The sequence below is a fragment of the Cervus canadensis genome, chromosome 7, assembly GCF_019320065.1.
Source record: "Cervus canadensis isolate Bull #8, Minnesota chromosome 7, ASM1932006v1, whole genome shotgun sequence".
NCBI classification, from domain to species: domain Eukaryota; kingdom Metazoa; phylum Chordata; class Mammalia; order Artiodactyla; family Cervidae; genus Cervus; species Cervus canadensis.
The window spans coordinates 4120195-4143561 of NC_057392.1; the positions used below are offsets into that span (position 1 = coordinate 4120195).

General features: G+C 36.4%; 1 protein-coding gene across 7 annotated transcripts in view; it reads right to left on the bottom strand.

The window, feature by feature from the left end:
* Positions 1-23367, bottom strand: part of PLS1 (plastin 1) — a 117504-nt gene that overhangs the window by 16587 nt on the left and 77550 nt on the right. For all 7 annotated transcript variants that reach the window (XM_043474199.1, XM_043474200.1, XM_043474203.1 and 4 more), the window contains 6 exons: positions 15901-16066; positions 15677-15819; positions 14226-14321; positions 11614-11809; positions 6370-6448; positions 2822-2936 (listed from right to left, as the gene is read on the bottom strand). In XM_043474199.1, coding sequence (XP_043330134.1) covers positions 2822-2936; positions 6370-6448; positions 11614-11809; positions 14226-14321; positions 15677-15819; positions 15901-16066 — 795 coding nt within the window. The remainder of the gene's footprint in view (positions 1-2821; positions 2937-6369; positions 6449-11613; positions 11810-14225; positions 14322-15676; positions 15820-15900; positions 16067-23367) is intronic.

The window sequence follows — 23367 nt, forward strand, 5'->3', positions numbered from 1 at the left end:
TATATTTTAGGATAGGTTTCTAGGCTACTATAATCCATTTGATTTTTATGTGCATATTAAATTATTTCAGTTACTTTGGCTTTATAATAAGATCTTTATGTTTGCCAAAAGCTTCTCCCTCAATATTCCTAGAAAATGTTCTTGATGATTGGGGCCTATTTCTTCTTCCAGTTGAACTTTAGAATCATTTTTATAATCCCATCCTCCAATATACACACATGCCCACATATGCATAAGGAGATTTATTGTAATTTTAACTAGAATTATTTCCTACCTATAAGCCAATTTGAAGAATTTTAATATCTTTATAATATTTAGATTTCTATCCAGGAATATGGTTATAGTTCCATTGATTATATTTCACTAGAGATAATTTTTAACTCATGAGACTGCAGGTTAATTTCACTGTAGCCATACTAATAAGTTATAGCGATTTGAGTCCATTAATTTGTATTACATATTTAAAATATATACATCATTTTAAATGAAAGGATAAAGTTAAATGAAAGTATAAAAATTTTAAAGTCCTACAAACTTGTACTTTGAAAAACAAATGAACTTGATACAGAAGGTAGAAATGAAAAGCTGAACATTAAAGCAGTAATTCAACATAGCAATCTTGAACAGCAAGGACACCACAGATCCCGTATTTGAGGAAGAACACTTAAGAAAAGCACTGCTTTTACCATCCACCTGCCAGATGTTCTCCTATCAACTGTTATCAAGTCACTGCTCCGCTCAAAGACATTTAATGGCTTCCCAGTACTTAACTGTTTAAAACCCCAACTCTTTTCTTCTGACATTCAAAGCTTTCAAAATTGGCTTCAATCTAAATTTTTAGCATTCACACTCACTTCTTACCTAATAGAATCCTCTACAACAGTCAAACTGTTCTTCCTGCCCATCAGCCCCCTCTCCAGTCTCCTTCTGACAAAATTCTATCCATTTCTCAGGGTATAACTCCAAACCCACCTCTGGCATGACCCCTCCCATGATGAGTGTAGCCTATGGCTTTCTCTTCCTTCAGTCAGTTAACTCATTCAGTTGTGTCTGACTCTTTGCAACCCCATGAACTGCAGCACGCCAGGCATCCCTGTCCATCACCAACTCCAGGAGCTTATTCAAACTCATGTCCACTGAGTCAGTGATGCCATCCAACCATCTCATCCTCTGTCGTCCCCTTCTCCTCCTGCCTTCAATCTTTCCCAGCATTTGGGTCTTTTCCAATAAATCAGTTCTTCGCATCAAGTGGCCAAAGTATTGGAGTTTCAGCTTCAGCATCAGTCCTTCCAATGAATATTCAGGATTGATTTCCTTTAGGATTGACTGATTGGATCTCCTTGCAGTCCAAGGGACTCTCAAGAGTCTTCTCCAACACCACAGTTCAAAAGCATCAGTTCTTTGGTGCTTATCTTTCTTTGTAGTCCAACTCTCACATCCATACATGACCACTGGAAAAAGCATACCTTTGACTACATGGACCTTTGTTGGCAAAGTAATGTCTCTGCTTTTTTAATATGCTGTCTAGGTTGGCCATAGCTTTCTTCCAAGGAGCAAGTGTCTTTTAATTTCATGGCAGCAGTCACTATTTGCAGTGATTTTGGAGTTCCCCAAAATAAAGTCTCTCACTGTTTCCATTGTTTCCCCACCTATTTGCCATGAAGTGATGGGATCAGATGCCATGATCTTAGTTTTCTGAATGTTGAGCTTTAAGCCAACTTCTTTAACTTTTCTCTTTCACTTTCATCAGGAGGCTCTTTAGTTCTTCTTCACTTTCTGCCATAAGGGTGCTGTCATCTGCGTATCTGAGGTTATTGATATTTCTCCCGACAATCTTGATTCCAGCTTGTGCTTCATCCAGACCAGCATTTCTCATTATGTACTGTGCATATAAGTTAAATAAGCAGGGTGACAATATACAGCCTTGATGTACTTCTTTCCCGATTTGGAACCAGTCTGTTTTTCCATGTCCAGTTCTAACTGTTGCTTCTTGACCTGCATACAGGTTTCTTAGGAGGCAGGTCAGGTAGTCTGGTATTCCCATCTCCTTAAGAATTTTCCAGTTTGTTGTGATCTGTCAAAGGCTTCCTTAGAACTCATAATATTCACTTTTGCCTACATTGCATTGTATTATAGTTCTTTGCACACATTTCTTGAGCTTTGCAGATGGCTCTAGTGGTAAAGAACCTGCTTGCCAATGCAGGAGATGTAAGAGAGAGATGCAAGTTCGATCCCAGGGTCAGGAAGGTCCCCTGGAGGAGGGCATGGCAAACCACTGCAGTATTCTTGCCTGGAGAATCCCATGGACAGAGGAACCTGGCAGGCTACAGTCCATGAGGTCACAAAGAGTCGGACACAACTGAAGCGACTTAGCACGCACGCACACACACATATCTTATCTAATTTCTTTAGGGTTTCCTGAGGACCAACTCCATGACTTGTTCTATTTTATATCCTGCATTGTACAGTATGTACAGGTTGTAGGTAATCAATTAATATCTACTGAAAATATTAACAAACAGCCAGTAAGTATCTGGCAAGTTTTGGCGATTATAAAATAGGAATTCATGGATGAAGCATCTCCAAGAACATTAAGTACTACAACTTGCTAAAGTTGTAGTTATACAAAGTGTCTGACTTGGAGGACTAGCTTCATCTTTCCAAACACGAAAGCTCACCTGTATTAAGGATAATAAGCATAACACATTTTGGGATGAATCTGTGGGGACAGATTACACTTTACTAAGCTTTATGAAACTCTTAAAACCTCTGTTTTATATGAGAACAATAACAACAGATCCATGGGCATTATTTCATTCACCTTCTTCATGTTCCCTCCAAGAGCAGGATAAGGAGGTTTGTTGACAAGGTTCCAGTCAACTGGCACGCGGATCATTTCGTAGAGCTGAAAGATGACTAATGCATCTGCAAGGTCACTGAGACAAGAGGAAAAGAAAATGAAGGAAGAGGAAATGTTGGTATGATCTGGTTTTACTAAGCACACTGGAAATGGGCTTATGTCTATAAAAATACAACAGGACTATTGAATGCTTAAAGAATGGCAGGCAGAATAGATCATTTGACCCAGAACTTCTAATCTAGGAATCTGTCCAAATTTTTTTGATAAATATGTACAAAAATATATGTACATGGATATTCACTCCCATGGTATTTATAAATTTAGAGATGATTTAAATGCCTGACAGTATGGGCTGTTGAGTAAATTAACCTTACCCTGGACTCCTGGACCACCATAAGGCAGAACAAGGTAGATCCCTATGTACTAACATGAAAGTTTTATACAACACACTAAGTTTAAAAAAGCAAGAGGCAGTTATTTATTTTTTTAAAATATTTCTATTTAAGATATTATTAAATATATTTTAATTCTATTCATGCATTTTAATCTTTTAAAATGTTAAAAATATTTTCAGAGTTAGTAGTGTTTAAATACCTCTATTCATGGCCATTACCTCTGGGCAGGAAAAAAAGGAACATGGGATGGGTAAGATGGGATTATCATGGTTTTTTGTCGTTGCTGTTCTGCATACTTACATACTTCCTGAAGCTTGTACAGTGAGAATGAGTTCATCTATTATGTATTATGATTTTTAAAACTTTAAAAAATAATTATATAAAAATCACAATAGCTACTCAGTAGGAAGCTGCTCATATTAAACAGTGAGGGTTGAGAGGCAGGAATTTAGGAAAAAGTAGGAGTTACTGAAGTAAAAACACTGCTACTTGGGATTCAGAAAAACATGTTCTCTTCATCTATTATTGTATCTGTTTTCAATTCTGTATGGTAAGGACATAAAGGAACAGTGACTGATTTTTAAATTGCTAGCTCCATACTGAATTACATGAGTTTTCTCCCTCAACAGCTTGTTCATTGAGCTCTGTTTTGCTAAGGTTCATATTAAAGTTACTTTGCATCTATGAGCACACACCATATGGCCATGCAGGGGGCTGCGCCCTGAACCGAGTGAAGGAGAGAAAAAGTCCTCCTGTCTTAAAAGAAGAGCCCTCTTTTGATGAAGGTAATCAAGAGCTAAGGTATCTATCCGCACATGGAGAAAGCTGTATGAAAAGTAAATCCCTGAAGTAGTTGTATAGGTTCTCAAATCTCATTTCATGAATTTTTTTGTTTTTTACTTTAAAAGAATTCATTCTTATTTCTATGTAGTAAGGTATAAATACTCATGTTTCACAAATAGGGAAACTGAGGCCCAGAGAGTTGAAACGATTTCCAGGTGTGTTCTAGAACCAACCTGTCATAGAAAAATTCTAGGGTTAGTAATTCTTAAAATATATTTAATAACCTGAGAGGAGAGAATTTTCAGTTAAAAACAATCTAAATGATTCTTTTGTTTTGGTTTAGGTTGGGTTTGGTATACTGCAGGTGGGGAGCAAATCACTTAGGGGTTGGTTTAGGAATATGACCCAGACACAAATAGATGGACATATAGTTCTGGTGCTAACTAGACCTCTGGTTCTTGTTTTTCTATATCCTGATGGTTCTCTTTAAGGTGATTTTTGAGAATTTTCTGAACTTGCCTTACCCCTCCAAAAATTACCTATACCTGGAAGCCCTATGCTAGCAGTTTAGGAACTAAATAGAAATAATCATCTTTAGCTAAAAAAAAATTGGTCAATTATTCTCCACTGCCAACCACAGAGAACTCTAGTATTCCTGACATTTATGAAGCTACCATGAAGTCTGAATAAATTCTAATCTCCTAGTTTTACATGTCCTTCTTAATTTAAAAAGAAAATACATGTTTATTGTAAAACAAAGAAAAACCCTCCAAAACCATATTTAAGTTACTAACATGAAAACTAAGTCTCCTTACTACCTTAACCCTCCTCTCTAGGTTGTATACAGTTTGGTATTAATCCCTCTAGATTTTTGTAAAATTCAAATACATATATGTATATACTAAACTTTAAATAAAAGTGAGATTATAGTAGTCCTATTGTATCACTATGTTCTCAGTTATACATTGTAGACATTCTTTCAAATGAGTCCATAAAGGTCTAACCTATTTTTTTAGAAGAAAATTTCTTTATTATAAGTACAAAAGTAACGATAAAGCAGTATCATATTATATATTTACATCAAGTAACAAGTATATCACAAGAGAAAAATTGAGACTCTCTGACTTATGTATTGTCTGCCTTTTAATTGTGGCAATATTCAATGGGTTCAGAAAAGTAATATTTCACCTGAGGATTCTGAATCAAGGATTTTTAGTGAGATATCACACTGAGAAAGATAAATAAGGCGATAGAGTTTGCAGCCTTATTAAACTGCTCTCCCTTTAGAAGAATAAGCTTAACTAGCATCCCTCTTTACCTCCAGTATTAGAGTTCTTTACTGCACCACCACTCTGAGAAGTTCCAGTCTAAAAGACATATGTCTTTTGTCATCCAGTTGGAATTCACACATTCCTATTAAAGACTTTATGAAATTTAAGTCTATCACATCAAAGCTAGTTTCCACAACCAGGCAATACTGATTTTAAAGACTATTTTGAATATACACCAAGAAATAACTACACCATAAATCTCATCCAGTGAACATGGTCTTTTGTGGTATTAATCTCCAGTTCATATTTAAATAAAAGCAGTTATTGTTCATTAAGAAGTTTCCTTGGTGTGTAAATTATTAGTAGGTTTAGTTAATTAGAAAAATAATACAATTAGCTGGAGTTGAGTTCTTTTGCACTTTTAGGCATGCGCAGGTAGATCTTATATTGGAGAAGGATGGTTTCCTCTCATCTACACCTAGAAAGACTCCTTATTTGCACTACCGGAGAGCACAGGAAATGATTCAGTAGAATATTTTCTTAATCCTACCAATGTTAGTAATGTGTTGTCATTTTTAAACAAAAAAGAATAAAACAAACAACAAATACTAAGGGAAACAAAGTTAGTTCTACAAATTAGAAAAAAATATTCAGAACAAATTATGGGGTAATTGAAGTTTGGCGCAAAAATAAATAGAATGTGAATTATAATGATGAATACTGATAAAATAACAGCAATTAATATTACTGTTCTTCTAATCTGTTAAACTTGAAATAATTTATTATTTTCCTGATTAGCAATTATAAAAAATCAAGATGAATTATCTTTACTAAATTATTTATATCAAAAATTATAACTAACAACAACACAATATTATCTCTTCAAATAATACTTTTCTATTAAAATCCAGTGTATTGCCAGTCCTCAGGATTCTGAAACTATAAATGTTGGCTAAAATTTTTGAGATTTTTACAAAATAGTCTCATGTAAACACACCTACAGTTTAAAACTAGAAAAGTCGGACTCTAGCCAGAAAACTAAAACATATAAAATATTTACCTGTACAAATGATTAATATATGGGCTGACTCCCAAGGAATTCATCCAGTTCCGAAATGTCCTCTCTTCCTTGCTCTCTCCTAAAGTAGACAGAAGTTTACACTGATGATTCAAGACAAAAAAGGAATCAAGAACTGCATTTTAAACCATTCTGGCAGGCACAAACTGGTCACACATATTTTGCCATGGTTCCTATGATACAACAATCTTTTTGTTTCTTGTTTAGTCACTAATTCATGTCTGACTCTTTGCAACCCCATGGACTGTAGGCCACCAGGCTCCTGTGTCCATGGGATTCCCCAGGCAAGAATACTAGAGTGGGTTGCCATTTCCTTCTCCAGGACAATCTTTTTAGGGAAGGAAAAGAAATCTCTTTCCGCCAAAGCTTCCCTCCCCCCTGTCTAGAAAGTCTCCATTTGCTTTCTAAATGTCTTCATCTAGAGTCCCTTACTTGATGTTTGTAAATTATTGAGCCATTAGTTTCTGTGTTCAGAAAAGTAACAGGTAAACCTATGTGGTCCTATCTGTAGTTATGAGTTCATGCAAAGGGGACTGGCTAAAAATTAATAAAACAACCTTTTAGAGTAACATTAGCACTTTAAACAGATAGAAAAGTTCTACCCTTCCCAGTAGGGTATCTCTAAATCTGTACAGATTATGGCTTTACATAGGAAAGTATCTGAGCACACAAACCTACATTTTCATCACACCAAACAGCAATGAAGGGGAGAGGGCATTACAGGTAATATAAAAACAAGCAATGAGGAGCTATAACTATTTTATAGGCTTCCTGGGTTATTTTAGCTCATCCCTACAGAAAACACATAAGGGACATAGTGGGAAAAGACACATTTCATCATAGTATAGTAAGTCACTAGACCTCAAAGATCACCTCAAGAAGTAATTCCTGCAGGTAGTAGTATTTAACCTGTGATTACCTATGGTCCTTGAGCATCCCCTTCATAGCAGTGCTTACCCCATCCATAAGGGGAATGTGGGCTCTGGTGTGGGCAGAGAGAGATGGAGGCTCTTTTTGCCACATCTACCTTTTAAGCATCCCCAGCATTGCAGATTGTCCTAAGGGGCCATCTAGAAATATTATTGTTTGTTTTTCAGCTAAGTTAGGGGACAATGGAATGGCCTTGCCTACCTCTCATCACTATAGACTCTTGAAAATGGAAACATTTATACCTCTCGTAACTTCTGAGACATGGACAAGTCCAGATCACCATCTGAACTTTGTTTCATGGGGGATCCCCAGGACAATTTATCACATTTGACCATCTAAGCACCAGGGGCCCATTCCTATCACATCATCCTTGCAATCTTCTTCAGACTGAGTGTCACACATAGAGTAAACCTACACGCCCAGCACAGAAATCCACACCTTGTAAAATTTAAAAGATTCTGGTTTTTGTGTTGACTGCTCTTTGCATTTTCATGTGGTTTTCAATACCATTATCTAAAGCCTTTCCCATAATCTGCTTTAATTCTTGCTCTATTCAATTATATAGCCATATAATTTCTTGCTGAAATTTTGTTTCCTCTGGTCTGCATAAAAGGTAACTGGTCCATCTGTTTTATCTGCCACAGTCATTTTATAATACATAACTGATATGAGAATCTTTTTTAAAAGAACAAAGTTTAACTACTCCTAGAATTCATGCTTGCCTTGTTTTGGGCATTATTAAAAGGTGCATGTATGAAAGCGAGAGTTGGTCCATAAAGAAAGCTGAATACTGAAGACTTGATGCTTTTGAACTGTGGTGTTAGAGAAGACTCTTGTGAGTCCCTTGTACTGTAAGGACTTGCTACCAGTCAATCCTAAAGGAATTCAGTCCTGAAAATTCATTGGAAGGACTGATGCTGAAGCTTCAATACTTTGACCACCTGATGTGAAGAACTGACTCATTGGAAAAGACCCTGATGCTGGGAAAGATTGAAGGTGGGAGGAGAAGGGGATGACAGAAGATGAGATGGATGGCATCACTGACTGGATGGACATGAGTTTGAGCAAGCTTTGGGAGTTGGTGATGGACAGGGAAGCCTGGCATGCTACAGTCCATAGGGTCGCAAAGAGTCAGACATGACTGACTGACTGAACTGAAATAGGTGCAAATTAAATATTTCAGCTTTCCTGGAAGTGACATAAATGTAACCGTACTATGATTAGCAGCTTGATGCATGTGACTTGAATTTATCTTTTAGTTATTTCTCTATTACATTCTGTTATTTTGCTATATGTATAAATTTTTTCTAGTAATTAGAGAATTTTTACGTTATTTTCATCTAGCAAAATCCAAATTATGTTTTAAGGTTTCAAACATCAATAGTGTAACAACAGTTTAATTTTTACTAAAACAATATCCAGTTTCTGCTGGACCTGATGATACAAGACACTAAACTTGCATTTTCATTGAGTTCTATAACTATTATAGACTTAAGGTGTTTTCTGTTTCTTCCTATTGCTCTAAACCAGTTATATCATTATTTTAATTTTTGATACCTGGAAAGTAAAAGAGATTTTAAAAGTGAGCATCTATTTATCTACTACCATTCCAAGTTGTCTTGGTAAATAAATGCTCAAGGCCAGAAGCACTATGCATTTGCGTAGGAGTCATGGTAAAGCATTACAAAAACATACGTATTCCAGACTGGAAATGCTGTCTGGATTTCAGACAACTAAAGCAATCTTGGAAGTAAAATCTAAAGGCAGATATAAAAGAGAGAAAGAATTGTAAGACATTCTCTTCATTTTTAGGACTAAACTGACATTGCAATTGATAAAAGTTTAGAGAAAATAACAAAAGCAGGCTACTTAGAGGAAAGGAAAGGAACACTAACTACATGTGCTAAAGTGGTGTATTGTTTTCCTCTTCCCGACCATTATTGAGCACACAAAATTTGTTCACTAACGAAAGGTCACTTTAACTTGCTCTGGAATTCTTCAAAATAAGTATTATTATTAAGTCTGGTTTTATATATGAGAAAACCAAGGTTCATAAAGGTACTCAGTTATTAAATTGGGGGTATCGTGATTTAGACAAAGTCTAATTCCATGGTCTATGTATTTTCTATTACCACAAATGAATTTTGAGATTGTCTGTATCTGTAGCCCCCATATTTGGCTCAATTTAATATGAAGATTTATTATTTAATTGGGCCTTTAATTTTCTTTAATTCCATACAGATAAAATTCTTTGCCACTGAGGACATACTAATACATGAATATGAAGGTGATAAGGTCAAGCTTCAAATTTCATAAGGATCTACAAAAACTAATGTACAGAGGAAAAAATTCCAATGACAGTCAAAGTCAAATTCATTTTTGGCAGATGTATCAGGACATACATATGTTCTAAATAAAGATGACTGATAAATATTTCCCACAGTATTTTTTATATAAATAAAGTAAATACTAATGGAAATATTTAGCAATCCTGTTCACACTGAAAAATCCCAAAAGCATGCTGAACACCAGCAAAAGAATTCAAACGTGACAAATAGGAGAGCGAGCAAGTTGGAAAAGATATCTAGCAAGAATTCAGTGACTATAAAAAGCAGGTCATTTTTAATATGCCACTCTAAACAATGCCTTCTACTATAAGGAAGAGAGGAATTTTGAAATTTTCCAGACTGATAAAAAAAAACATAGCCATCTCTCTTTTTAGTTTCTTTAAAAGTTCTAACCCCTCACCCTAAATTTCTCTGCTGAAAAGTCATCCTTTCTTAATCTACCTGACCTCTCAGTTACATGTCTATGTAGAGAACACAATCTTTATTTTACTGAATCTCAGAAAGAGTGAAGTAAAATCATAGTCCTCCAGCAACGTATTTGTTAAATCTGAAGCTTCCTTCATTAATCAAAAGGCTGTCATTATAAACTGGCCAGGACATTGGAACTCTGGTTGTGGTAGTCAAAGGGGAAAAGATGATAGGGCTAATTTCTCACTCCGTCTCACAGGTGAAGAAGGGAGTAAGATGGGTGATGTGAGACAGTGAACACTGAAGTGTCAAGTTCTCCCCACCAGGAAGAATCCTCACCTCAGAACCAGCTTCTCCGAACCAGGCCAACTATCAAGGCTATTGTAGGAGTAGACCCTACCTCTGATAACTGCCACTATGTTGCCACTATTTTTACTTTCAGTTCTAGTGAATGTGGGTCTTGGTATACATGTGAGTAGTTGTGAGGATGAGAGGGAAAGGAGAGAGGCTGAAAAAGATGAGAAAGAATGAGGCATTGAGCATGTTTTTGTCATTATGATGATTCATATATTGTAAGCGTCAATGACATTTAGTAAATGTAAGTAACATAGCTAAGTACTACAAAATGATATATGTTATAGATCCTAAGTCAATCCTTTCAGAGATTCTTGAGATAAAAAATAAGTGTGCTTCTTCATAGCAGAGGGATAAAGGCTTCCATCAATCATGACATCCAATTGTCAAAACTGATCCCTAATGTGTTTACAACTCCACTATCCCATAATTATAGAAGGCAAATTAGATACAGTTTACATAATCAAGTCTTGCCCTGCTGTTCTAATTAAGTTTCATTTGTGTCTTGCTTGTCATCCTTCATTCTTTAGGCATATTAAGACAGATTAAAAAAAAACAAGAACACAACATGAACAATGCAAAAAATATCAATCCAGATAGAAAGAACAAATGGTACTGATAAAAAGCACATTCAGAATGAATATATTTATAGAGTATAGAAAAGTACTAAATACAGTACCTACATTAGGAGGGGTCAAATCTGCATTTCATGAAGCAAAATAGGAAAGTATTATAAATTATGAGACAGAAAACAACAGCCCACACACAAGACAACTAATGAATACTGTAAATTTTTTCAAGTGAACTAAACACAGAAAAAAGAGAACAATACTGGAGTCAAACTGAAGCTTTCAAAGGAGGAAAAAATTTCAAATAATTATTTTTTCAATAGTATATTTCATTGTACATATTGGTGGTGGAATTATGTAGTCATTTAAGAGAATATTTTAAATGTATGATGGTTTTCAGTAAACTCTTATGGAGAAATGACAGACAAGTAAGATTTACCTCAGCATTTGCTTTTAACCCAAATGAATAACAATTTTCTTTAACTTCTTAATGGATGCACATGCCAGCACACAGTCAACCACATCTCCCTCCACAATCCCCTACCTCTGACAATGAAGTAGGACGATATCATAAAAAGATACACACAGTGAATCAATTAAAGACAGAAAAAGCATACCTTCCAACAAATTCATATCGATGTCATTATTATCAGGCTTGCGGAGGCCTGGGTACGTGTTAAACAGATTAGCTACAAAAGCCAGGTTAAGTTTAGGATTGCCTGAAACCACATCTGCAGGGGTAACAAACTGTCTGCAGCCCAGTTTATCTGCTTCCTGAAGCATGAATTCAGCACGCTTCAAGTCATTTTTCTCCTAAACAATGAAATAAAATGAAAATGGTCAAGATTAAACTTTTGATTAGCATAATTTCTTATTTATATACATATTTATAAGCAATTACTTTTCTGGAAATAAATCAACAGATGGCTCAAAAGGAGATCAGGATGCACAGCAATTCCAAATTAACTTCCCCATTTCTTTTAAATCAGTAAGAACAAGTCTCTGAGGTTTCTTGCTGGAATCAGAAGAATATTTCATCCTCAAGGCTAAAGTACTCAACAAAACTCTCAAATATCGTATCAGTAAGCTGCTACTGGCTGAATTATAGGTAACTTGTTCAGGGCCATATATTAGAGTGTCTTCTGGCCAAGAGACTTACTTACAAATAGTACTAATAAAAAGATATCTACTCTGATATTTCCAGTGTATTCTTTTCTCAATGAAAAACAAGTTGGGATACATATAAAAAAAAATACTAAAATCAGAAGGAACAGCACTTTTCACAAATGCAAAACCTTGGAAACAAACCAAATGCTTATCAACAGGAGAGCAGATGAAAACTGAAACTGTGTTAATAGTCACACCAGAACATACAATAGGAATGACTCTCAGTAATATAATATATTCAAAATAAGTAGTAGAAATTTAAGTACAACATGATAAACTGTATATGAAGTTAAAAAATAAAATGAAAAGTTTAAATCTGTAAGAAATACACTTAGTTGAAAGAAAGTTGTATTAAAAGCAAAAGAGCAATGAGCATAAGAATAAACATGATGATTATCACATTAAAGGCAGGCAGAGAGATGGGACAGGGGAGAACTACACAGCTTAATATAATCTGATGTAAAAGTCCTAGCATTCTTGTTGGATTGAGGGTCTGCACAAACTTGTTACAATTTCAATACAACAAACAACTACCAAAGAAAAATAAATTTAAACAAAAACATGCATGGACCCATGATGAGAGTATATCATGACCAAAGATTAAGGTTTATCTAATTCTCTGCACCAGAGTTGTAAATAAAATGTAACTGAAATCAGAGAAAGCAATAAGTTCAGTGCTATTAAACAACAATAAAAGCATCTTGGGTAGACATGAACAAGGCATAATATGTGGACCTTATTTAGATTTTAATGCAAATAAATGATAAAAAGAGAATCTGACATTTATGAGGCAACTGGAAATGTCAACATTGATCAATCATTTTGATATTACAGACTACTGGTTTTTTTTTTTAGGTATTATGGTTATATTTTCAAAGTGTCTTTATCTTTTAGAATTACATATTAAAATACTTATTCATGAAATGAAAATATGTCTAGAACTTGCTTCAAAATAATATGGAAGATGAAGGAAATAGGTAGGTAATAAATGGAGAAACAAGACTGACCATGCATTGATGGCTGTTGAACCTGAGGAATGAACATGTGGTAGTTCAGTATACTGTCTGTTCACTTTTGAATAAGTCTGAAACTTTCCATAAGTTTTTTTCAGTTCCTAATATTAGGACTCAAGTGAATTTGCAAATTTTGCATAATTGTTTTTAGATTTTATAATAATGTGAAATATAATTAATTAGTGATGGCTCAAATTGCCTTTAAAACTAAACTTGGATGTTACACTTTAAGCACTTAATAGATTTTTATACGAACTGTAGTCTGACCAGATTTTAACATTTAGATGTAACCCTGGTATTTACAGCTTATGCTAAAAGAATGGACTTCCCTAGGAAATTTGTTATATGAACCAGCATCTACATCAGTCCTTTCTACATCATAAATACTAGAATTTCCATCTTTTATTTTGTGTGTTACCAAATATACATTGGAAGAAATGGTAATTGATTGCTTATGAATCCATAAACAGCTTGTTGCTCCCTTTCCTTGTACACTGTCACAGCTACAAAAGCACCCTAGTGAGTTCCAGTGATGTTGCACCAGGGACATATAGGTGGGTATAAAGCTGATTCTACACATACTAGATGTCAGAATCCTGCAATTCCCTTTCTTCACTCATGACAGCCAGTGGCTTAGCATAGAAATTTGGAGCCTAGGGCACAGAAAAAAGCTTCTGAAAAACATAAAAGCCAAGGGCTTTTTTTTAAGTCCTTTAATGAAGGGCTGAGGACTCTACCCGGGAATGCCCCTGTAGAGAACTGGATTCTGTGACTCTGCTCACTACTCAAATTCATAGAGGTACGAAGTTGAACAGTGGTTACCCGGAGCTTGAGAGAGAGGGGAAAGGGGGTTATTGTTTAATGCCTATAGACTTTACTATGTGATGAGGAAAAAATTCCAGAGAGGGAAGGTGGTAATAATGGCACATAATGCAAATGTACTTAATGCCGCTGAGCTGTACACTTAAAAATGGTTAAAATGCTAAGTTTTATGCTGTGCATATTTTACAAAAAAATTTTTTTTAATTTTAATTAAAAATTATACTCACACTAAATCCTGTAAGATCAATGGCAATGGCAGGTCCATCATCCCGGTCACCTTTAGGTGCAATCTGGTCCAACAGATGAAAATAGGCTCTTGAATCCTTTAAGGAAAGAAACACAACAGAATTTTAAAAGTGAATAAAATCACAATTGGATTTAGGGAAAAAGTACTCATTGAAGAAATTGCCTTCATTTCAAAGAATGACTTATTCAATAACTTAGCAACCTTTACTTGTTACTCCGGGATCCTGAATGCACTATGTTGTTTCATACTTTAGAGCTTCTGGCAATCCTGTTTCGCACCTCAGAGCTTCTAGCAACACTGTCTCCCACACTGTTTCATTGCCCTTCCTCACCTTTTTCATTTGTTTACACTCCTAAGCATCAGCATCCCCAGTGGGTGGTGGTGATGGGGAGGGATGGGGTTTCAAGTTACTTTGGTTCAGAGGCAAGCCTGAAGACTTCCTTCTGTCTACTGATTCCCTATGCCCTCAGATACTTTGGTTTCCTTTTTTTAAATTAATTGATTATACTTTTGCTTGCACTGGGCCTTCATTGCTGCACACGGGCTTCCTCTAGTTGCAGTGATCGGCAGCTACTCTTTGTTGCAGTGCGCGGGCTCCTCATTGTGGGAGCTTCTCTGTGTCAGAGCACTGGCTCTAGGAGCACAGGCTTCAGTAGTTGCAGCACATGGACTCAGTATTTGTGGTTATGTGCTCCAGAGTATAGATTCAGTCGTTGTGGCACACAGGCTTAGCTGCTCCCCAGCATGTGGGATCTTCCTAGATCAGGGATCAAACCCATGCCCCCTGCGCTGGCAGTCAGATTTTTATCCACTGTACCACCAAGGGAGTCCCTTTGGTTTCCTCTTAACTGGTTATTGGTAAAGTGGAAATAAGAGTAAGAAACAGGTTATGCCCACCAGGGCCTCTAGTCTAGCAAACAGATATAATTCTCACTCTAACAGACTGATATCCTCATTATAACTTAGCCTATTAGTGTCACAGAAAATGGAAAAGAATGCTTTAATTTGCTAATGCTAGCATCTCTTTCCTCTTACAACCAGTTGTATTTCTTTTTTCTAATTTACTTATTTTTTGGCCACACCACTTGGCTTGCATGACCTATGTTCCCTAATCAGGGATTGAACCTGGGTCCTCAGCAGTGAAAGTGCCAAGTCCTAACCACTGGACAGACAAGGAATTCCCCAGCTGTATTTCTTATTACAAGCCAATAAAACAGTTTGGTTTTTTTATTTTAGCAAAAGATTTTGTGATTGTAAGTGGGGCATCACCTCAGAGGGAAAAATGCAAATTTTCATTTTCTATACTGTGTCCTTGAGAATTAAACTTCAGTTCTAATTTACTTCTAAATCCCATTTAACATTCAAAACAAATTTGACATGTGTTTTGACATTCTTTTTTAATGTCACAAATCTGAGCATTAAAATATGAACCTTAATGTCGTGGCTGAAGTTGCTGATAGTAGGCCATCCTGCGTTTGTCAGATGGTAGTTCACCCATTGCAGCAGTAATTCCTCTGGAGATAGCTTCATTAGCTCTTCTAGATCCTCACCTTCCTTCAGCAATGCAATCAGAGCTGAGAGGAAAATAATGAAGTATAAATTCTTCCCACAGTAAATACATGTCAATGAAAAGCAAGTATTTTTGATGACCTTACCTTCATTCCTGGAAATCTCAATATCAGCAAAAAGACCAACTTTGATGATCTGCCAGAGAAGTCCCAAGACCAAGTGAGGCTTTCCTTCTGTGAGATCCTGTGCCCCAATGTTGACTACAGTACAACCAATGGCTGAGGCAGAATTCAGAGCTAGGTTTAAATTTTCCTAAATTGCCACAAAGAAAAATAAATGTTAGAAAGTACTTTCTAAACTCTTGTCAACAAGTTGTGGAGGTAAATAAACAATCGGTGCTAAAACTTGAGATTTTTAAACATAATTAGTACTCACGTCACCTCTATGTGCCAATGACTTTCAGAAACCTATCTCCAGGCCACACTTCTGCTCAGCCCCCACTGTAAGCTCTACACCGATATACACACTTGGCTATGTCCACCTGGATGTTTCACAAGTACCTCCAAGTCAATGTGTCCAAAACTGAAGCAATTTTCTGGCCATACTTCCCTAGTCTCCCTCTAATCCTCTGTTAAAACTAGGTTTTCCTTTATTTTCTGTTTTGGTCCATAGGCCCAACCTTCATTCTTGCCTTCTTTCTTCCTAAGAAGGCAACCTGAGCAGAATCCTTGCTCTTCTTGCCTCCTATAGCCTGTGAGCAACTGCTGTGTAATTTCACCTTCTAAAAACCTCTGAAAACTGTCTTTCTTCAAGTTTCTTAATTCCTTCCTAACACCCATGCTCAGACTTACTTTCTACAATCCACCTATACTTAGGTACTTTAAGTACCCTGTGATCTTGAGAAAATAAGAACCTGACCACGTTCCCTGGCTTTAAAACCCTTCAAATGTCCTCTATGTCCCACTGTGTCCTGTCACTCACTCTGTTCCATCTCTAAAAGGCCTTTGAACTTGACCTCCCCTCTGCCTGGAACACAGTTTCTTCAAATATCCACAATTCCTTTAAGACTGCTGAAATGCAACAAATAGCTTGCTCTGATTATTCTACATGAAATAACAAGCATCACCACATCACCACACTCTTTGCTGGCACTCATTATTCTTTATTTTACTCTTTATCATTCCCTAACATATTATATAGTTACATATTTATTATTGACTAATAATATAACATATATTGATATAATAATATTCATTATTAAATAATTTTGTTACACATATTTACATATTATTTTTACATATTTATTATTATTATTAAGAATATGAGCTCTGATTATGTCAACAGAGGAAGAATACCTACAACCCAACAACAAAAAGCCAAACAACCAAAAAAAAAACCAAACAACCTGATTAAAATATGGGCAAAGGACATGAATTTCTCTGAAGAAGATATCAAATGGACAGTAAACACCTGAAAAGATTATCAACAGGAGAAATCATTAGGGAAATGTCAATCAAACCCACAATGAGACACCGTTTTATATCCATCAGGATTTCTGTTATTAAAAAAAACAAACTAACTAACAAGTGTTAGAGAGGATGCGAATAAATTGGAACCCTAGTGCATTCCTAGTGAGAATATAAAATAGTGGAATTTCTATGGAAAACTGTATGGCGATTCTTCAAAAAATTAAACATAGAATTACCATGTCATTTTGGGACTTCCCTAGTGGCTCAGATGGTAAAGAATCTGCCTGCAATACATGAAATCCGAGTTTGAACCTGGGGTCAGGAAGATACCATGGAGATGGGAATGGCAAACCACTCCAGTATTCTTGCCTGGAAAAATCCATGGACAGAGAAGTCTGGCAGGCTACAGTCCTTGGGGTCACAAAGAGTCAGACCCAACTGAGCAAAAAGTATGGTGGAACCATGTAATTCAGCAAATCTACTTCTAGGTATATACTCAAAAAACTGTGAACTAGGACTTAGATTATTTGTATACCCATGTTCGTAGCAGCATTATTCACAAAAGTCAAGAGGCAGAAACAATCCAAGTGTCCATCGACTTAAAGAGACAGGTAAAATATAGTGTAGACATACAACAGAATGCTATTCAGCTTTAGAAATGAAGAGAAAACTGACATATGCTATGAAATGGGTGAACCTTGAAGACATTAAAGTGAAAGTCATTCAGTTATTTCTGACTCTTTGTCATCCTATGGACTGTAGCCCACCAGGCTCCTCTGCCCGTGGAATTCTCCAGGCAAGAACACTGGAGTGGGTTACCATTTCCTTCTCCATTGAAGACATTATGCTAAGTGAAATAAGCTGGTCACACACAAAAAAATAATTATTGTCTTATTCCAATATGAGGTACCTGGAACAGCCAAATTCACGGAGACAGAAAGTAGAATGGTGATAGCCAGGGGATGGGGGAGTGGAGAATGGGGAATTATTACATAATGGGTATAGAGTTATAGTTTAGGAAGATGAGAAGGGTTTTTGAGAATGCTATTGATGAATGCATAGCAATGTGAATGAATTTAATGCCACAGATCTATACACTCAAAAATGACTAAAATGGTAAATTTTATGTTATGTGTAATTTACAACAATGAAAAAAAGGGAAAAGAAACACCTTGAAGGTGCTCTCTATGGCCAAACCTGGAATGATTTAAGTACCAAAATAATCAAGAACACTAATGAATTAAGCTACTGGAAAAAATAGGAATTCCTAAGTCCATATTAATGATAGAAAAGGAGAAAGAAGGAGAGAGAGAAAAGAGGTCTCTGGGTTACAGAAGAATGCCAAATAATAAATGACTGGTGCATGTGGAGAAGTGCTGGAGTTGAAGAAACAATTTCACAACCATCATGGTAAAGGCTAGGTTAGAGGGACTTTCCTGGTGGTCTAGAGGTTAAGACTTGTGCTTCCATTATAGGGGGGCAGGTGTGATCCCTGGTTGGGGAACTAAGATCGACTCAGTGTGACAGAAGGGAATAAAATGGGGGGGTAGGGGCAAGTAACTCAAAAGTTTTTTTTAATCCAAATATGCCATTAATTTTAATCTAAAAGCTTAACTGAAAGCAATGTTTAATTAATATTAATTTTTCCTTTAGTTGTCATCTATCAATGCTGTACCAGTGACCAGAAAAGAACCACCAAACAGCAATAAAAAAATTGTTTGGGACAACACACGGCAGCAAATTGGAAAAGACAAAGAACTAGAAAAATTCAGAGTTACCTTGGCTTTTAGCTATTTTTTTAATTCCCTTTGCAAATTTCTTCCCTGGAAATAACAGATGCACAGTATGTAGCGATGACTTTTTTCCCAATCACTTTTTCACCCTTTGGAAAGACACCATTTGCTACTAGGCATTGTTTTTGTGGCCGTTTAATGGCAACAAATAATCAATATAGTCAGACTTTAAATTCACCGAAGTTAAGAAGCAGTAACTTTAAGAGCTAGGGGATTTGTTGTTAACTGTGTTTGATTTTCTTTTGGGAGAAAGTAGAGATTATCTTTTCCTCTTTTATTTCTATAGTCCATGTTAGGGTGGGACCCCTGCTCCCATGTTTGTTTAAATTTTCATGTTTATTAGCCAGAAGCTACACAAAGGCTTACAAAGCAGAGTAATTGTTTTAGTGACTTCCTCTTGCAGTATGCTGAAGCAATTTATCTTGCTGGGCTCCAAGTAAGTGGCTGTGTCTCTTGGGGTTCAGTCAAGGGTAATTAAAGTAAGCATTTGTAATTAAATTATTTTGTAGTGGAATTAAGCAATGTTCATTTAAAATGCAGTTCTCCCAAAAGAAGGCAGAACCAGAGGATTCTTCAATATATATACAACCTAAATAAACATGATAAATATGACAATATTATTGGTAAATTTGAAATATTTTCTAGATATTCAGAAGGTTTTTTTCATACCTTCAGATATGTTTAATTATCTTAAATCAAATCAACTTAACTTTCAAGAGACAGCCTCTACCAATTCATGCTAGACCAATAATATTTTTCTGCCTTCTTTTTCAAGAACATATAGGATGTTTGCTCCAGTTGTGATTCCCCTGAATGTTGGGGAAAGAACCGTACTGAAAATGATTCCAGGAATAGTGTTAATCTTACAGTGATACCTTACATTGACATCATGGTACTGTAGCCAAAAAAAAAAAATGTGATTTCACCAAACTGACTGTAACAACTAGTGAGAACCAAAATCTTTCATTGCTTCTCTCAGCCTGGACAGCGATAAGGAAGCCATATCTTAACATGATTTTGCACTTATTTGTCTGTCTTACTGGCACGATTTTACTCTTCTAGGAAAAAGGCAGCAAAGTACCTGTTTGTTCATTGCAGGCACTACTTGGAAGATCTTCAGTGGAAAACATCAATAGGCAGTTAATACTCTAAAGATTCTTTGACTCCCTCACCTTCAAATCTGTCCCTTGCAATCTCCACCAGTCCTGACTGCTGTGTCATGATCCTTACCTAGTCATCCATCCCCTCCCTTCCCCCTGCCCACAGTGAAAGACCCACCTTCAACCACAATTCCAAATCTCCAGTTCCAGCCTCAGCCTAAGGACACTGCCAAGGGCTGGCAGGCGATGTTTTCTCTCACTGCTGTAAGCAGTGAAACTCAGCTTTGTCATATCTATAGGTTATGTTGGTGACATGTGGAGAACCAGCTTTTGATGTTAATTTTACTCAGAGATGTTGGTTTTACAAGTATTGCAAAGGACTTACAAGTAATTGGCAAAAAATGGATTGAAAATAAGGAGTGAAAATGTGCTTCCTCAAATAAATGGTAGTTTCTAATTGGTAAATACAATACCAACAATGGTCCATCTAGTCAAAGCTATGGTTTTTCCAGTAGTCATGTATGGATGTGAGAGTTTGACCATAAAGAAAGCTGAGCACCAAAGAATTGATGCTTTTGAATTGTGATGTTGGAGAAGACTCTTGAGAGTCCCTTGGACTGCAAGTAGATCCAACCAGTCCATCCTAAAGGAGATCAGTCCTGGGTGTTCATTGGCAGGACTGATGTAGAAGCTGAAACTCCTATACTTTGGCCACCTGATGCGAAGAGCTGACTCACTGGAAAAAGACCCTGATGCTGGGAAAGATTGAAGCCAGGACGAGAAGGGGACAACAGAGGATGATGAGATGGTTGGATGGCATCACCAACTCTATAGACATGAGTTTGAGCAAGCTCCAGAAGTTGGTGATGGACAGGGAGGCCTGGCGTGCTGCAGTCCACAGGGTTGCAAAGAGTCGGACACGACTGAGTAACTGAACTGACTGACTGAACTGAAATACAATATTGCCCTACTGGTGACCGCTATTGTCTCGAGACAATTCTGAAGAATGAGAAGTAACAGGAAAATCCCACACAGAGGTTGTTCTCCAAGTTCTGTCATGGACAACTGCCCCTCACACCCAGCCTTTCTTCCTGAAGACCTGTGTTGGTGGGGATAGACAGGGACATTAGGAAACCTCCAAGAGCTGAGATATTAGAGAAGTGCTTGTTCCTCTTTGTGTTTCAGTGTCTTAACCTGTACAATAGGGCATCTTACCTCACAGAGATATTAACAAAAGACTCGAGTAAACATGGCAGTTTTAACAGTCTCAAATAGGGACTGCAACTTTTCTTTCTTTTCATTCATGCCACCTTGCAAACTTTCATTTCCAATAAGGCTTCAATTCCAGATAAGTCCACTTTGGTTAATCATTTTTTAGAGGGCTCTGTTATACACTTATTGGGTCAGTAAGGTCAAAGGCATTATTCGTTATTCAGATTTCATTCTTATCTTACATACCATCACTTTTACTCCATTTGCAACATACAAATGAGATTTATGTTTTCCCTACTTAAACTATAATTGAAATGAAGACTATACATGTGTTTTTACATTTGTATACATATGTAAGGGTGAAGTATAACCTTGGCCCTAACCTACTCTTGCATTAACTTCCTGACTTTTAAGTCCTTAAATCATTGACATCTATTTTTCAGACTTTTACATAATTATTTTTTCCACTAATGATAAACAATCCAAAGAATGTAGCCCTGTAACACACTGGGTAGGAAGAGGGATGACAGTCTCCAAAATCATAAATGAATTGTGCTATTAGCTACTTGATCTGTCCCTTTCCCTTGCTTTCACAGTCACTGTATATCATTTTCATCCTTTTATATTTCTCTTCTTTGATACATCTTGATACTTCATAAGCCTATCATCATGAGGTGAAAAACTATACTATCACAATCTTTTACAAATGAATTAGGCTTCTTCGAGATAAAGTTTCATGGGAAACTGGTAGCTTTCTGGCAGATCTATTCCCAGACCTCTAAAATTACTGAGGAAACAAAACTGATTTAATAATCACAGTAACACTTTGCCTCTTCCCAGAGGACTGTCTTTTCTCATTCTACATTAGTACTCTTTTTCAAGCATCCTAGAGACCTAGACTATTAACACTACTCATATTGGTGGAAGAATGTTACCTTTAAAAATAGAAATATAAAACACTTAGCCCCTCAGATGCATCCTATAGTTATTGCAAAATAGTTGTAGGACATTTTTTCTTTATTTTCTCCAAATGCATGGCATGGAAGTATTAGAAGCAATATTTAAATTTTTAATAAATTAATTAAAAATTAATTTATACAATAGTAAGAGATGTTGCATTTCAGATTCAGGAACATAAAAAATTGTGTGACATGTATCCTAAAAAGATAAATATGAGTATTTTCAACAATGATAGGTATTAGATGGTAGGTATTTCTTTCACATCTGACACAAGTTGAGAAAGAAAATAAACTTCTGGCCATTACAATCAGAAAGGAGCTTCTTCAAGAATAGTTTCTGCTAGGAACATGAAATGTTACTGGAAAGTGAGGGTCAAGAAAGCTGTGTTAGTCAACAGACAATTATACACTTCTTCAGGATAACAGGAAATGGGAGGAACCCTTAGTCTGAGACCAACCAAGTACCACTGCTCTAAAGGATGAAGCTTTCTTAGAGAAGAGACTTAACAACCTTAGCAAAATCAAGAATTATACCCTGCCAATAGAAATGAAGAAAACAGCTTAGCAGTAGCTCATTTCTGATAGCTACAGCCGTGATCTGCACATTAACTAGTCGCTTATTGCCACCACCACAGGAGAGTGGCAGTATAGCATGATGATTAAAAGGATGGATACAGGGACCTCCCTGGCCGTCCAGAGGTTAAGACTCTGCACTTCCACTCAGGGGACGTGGGTTCCAATCCCTGGTCTGGGAACTGAGATCCCACACATGCAGCCAAAAAAAAAAAATTAAACACATATAAACAAAATTCCTTAAAGGATGGGCTCTGGAGCGAGACTACTGGGATCGTGGCTCATCCAGTGTGTAACCTCTCAGTGCCTCGGTTTCCTCATCTGTAAAATCAGAGAACCTACTTTATTTTAAGGCTGCTGGGAGAAGTCACATGGTAATTCATGTGGTGTGTTTAGGACAGTGTCTGATACCTAAAATGTACTTACTGTAATATTCTCCTATTGAGCCAGAGATTTTAAGGGGAAAACTGTGGTGACTATAAATTCCTGAATTTTAACAAGATCTGA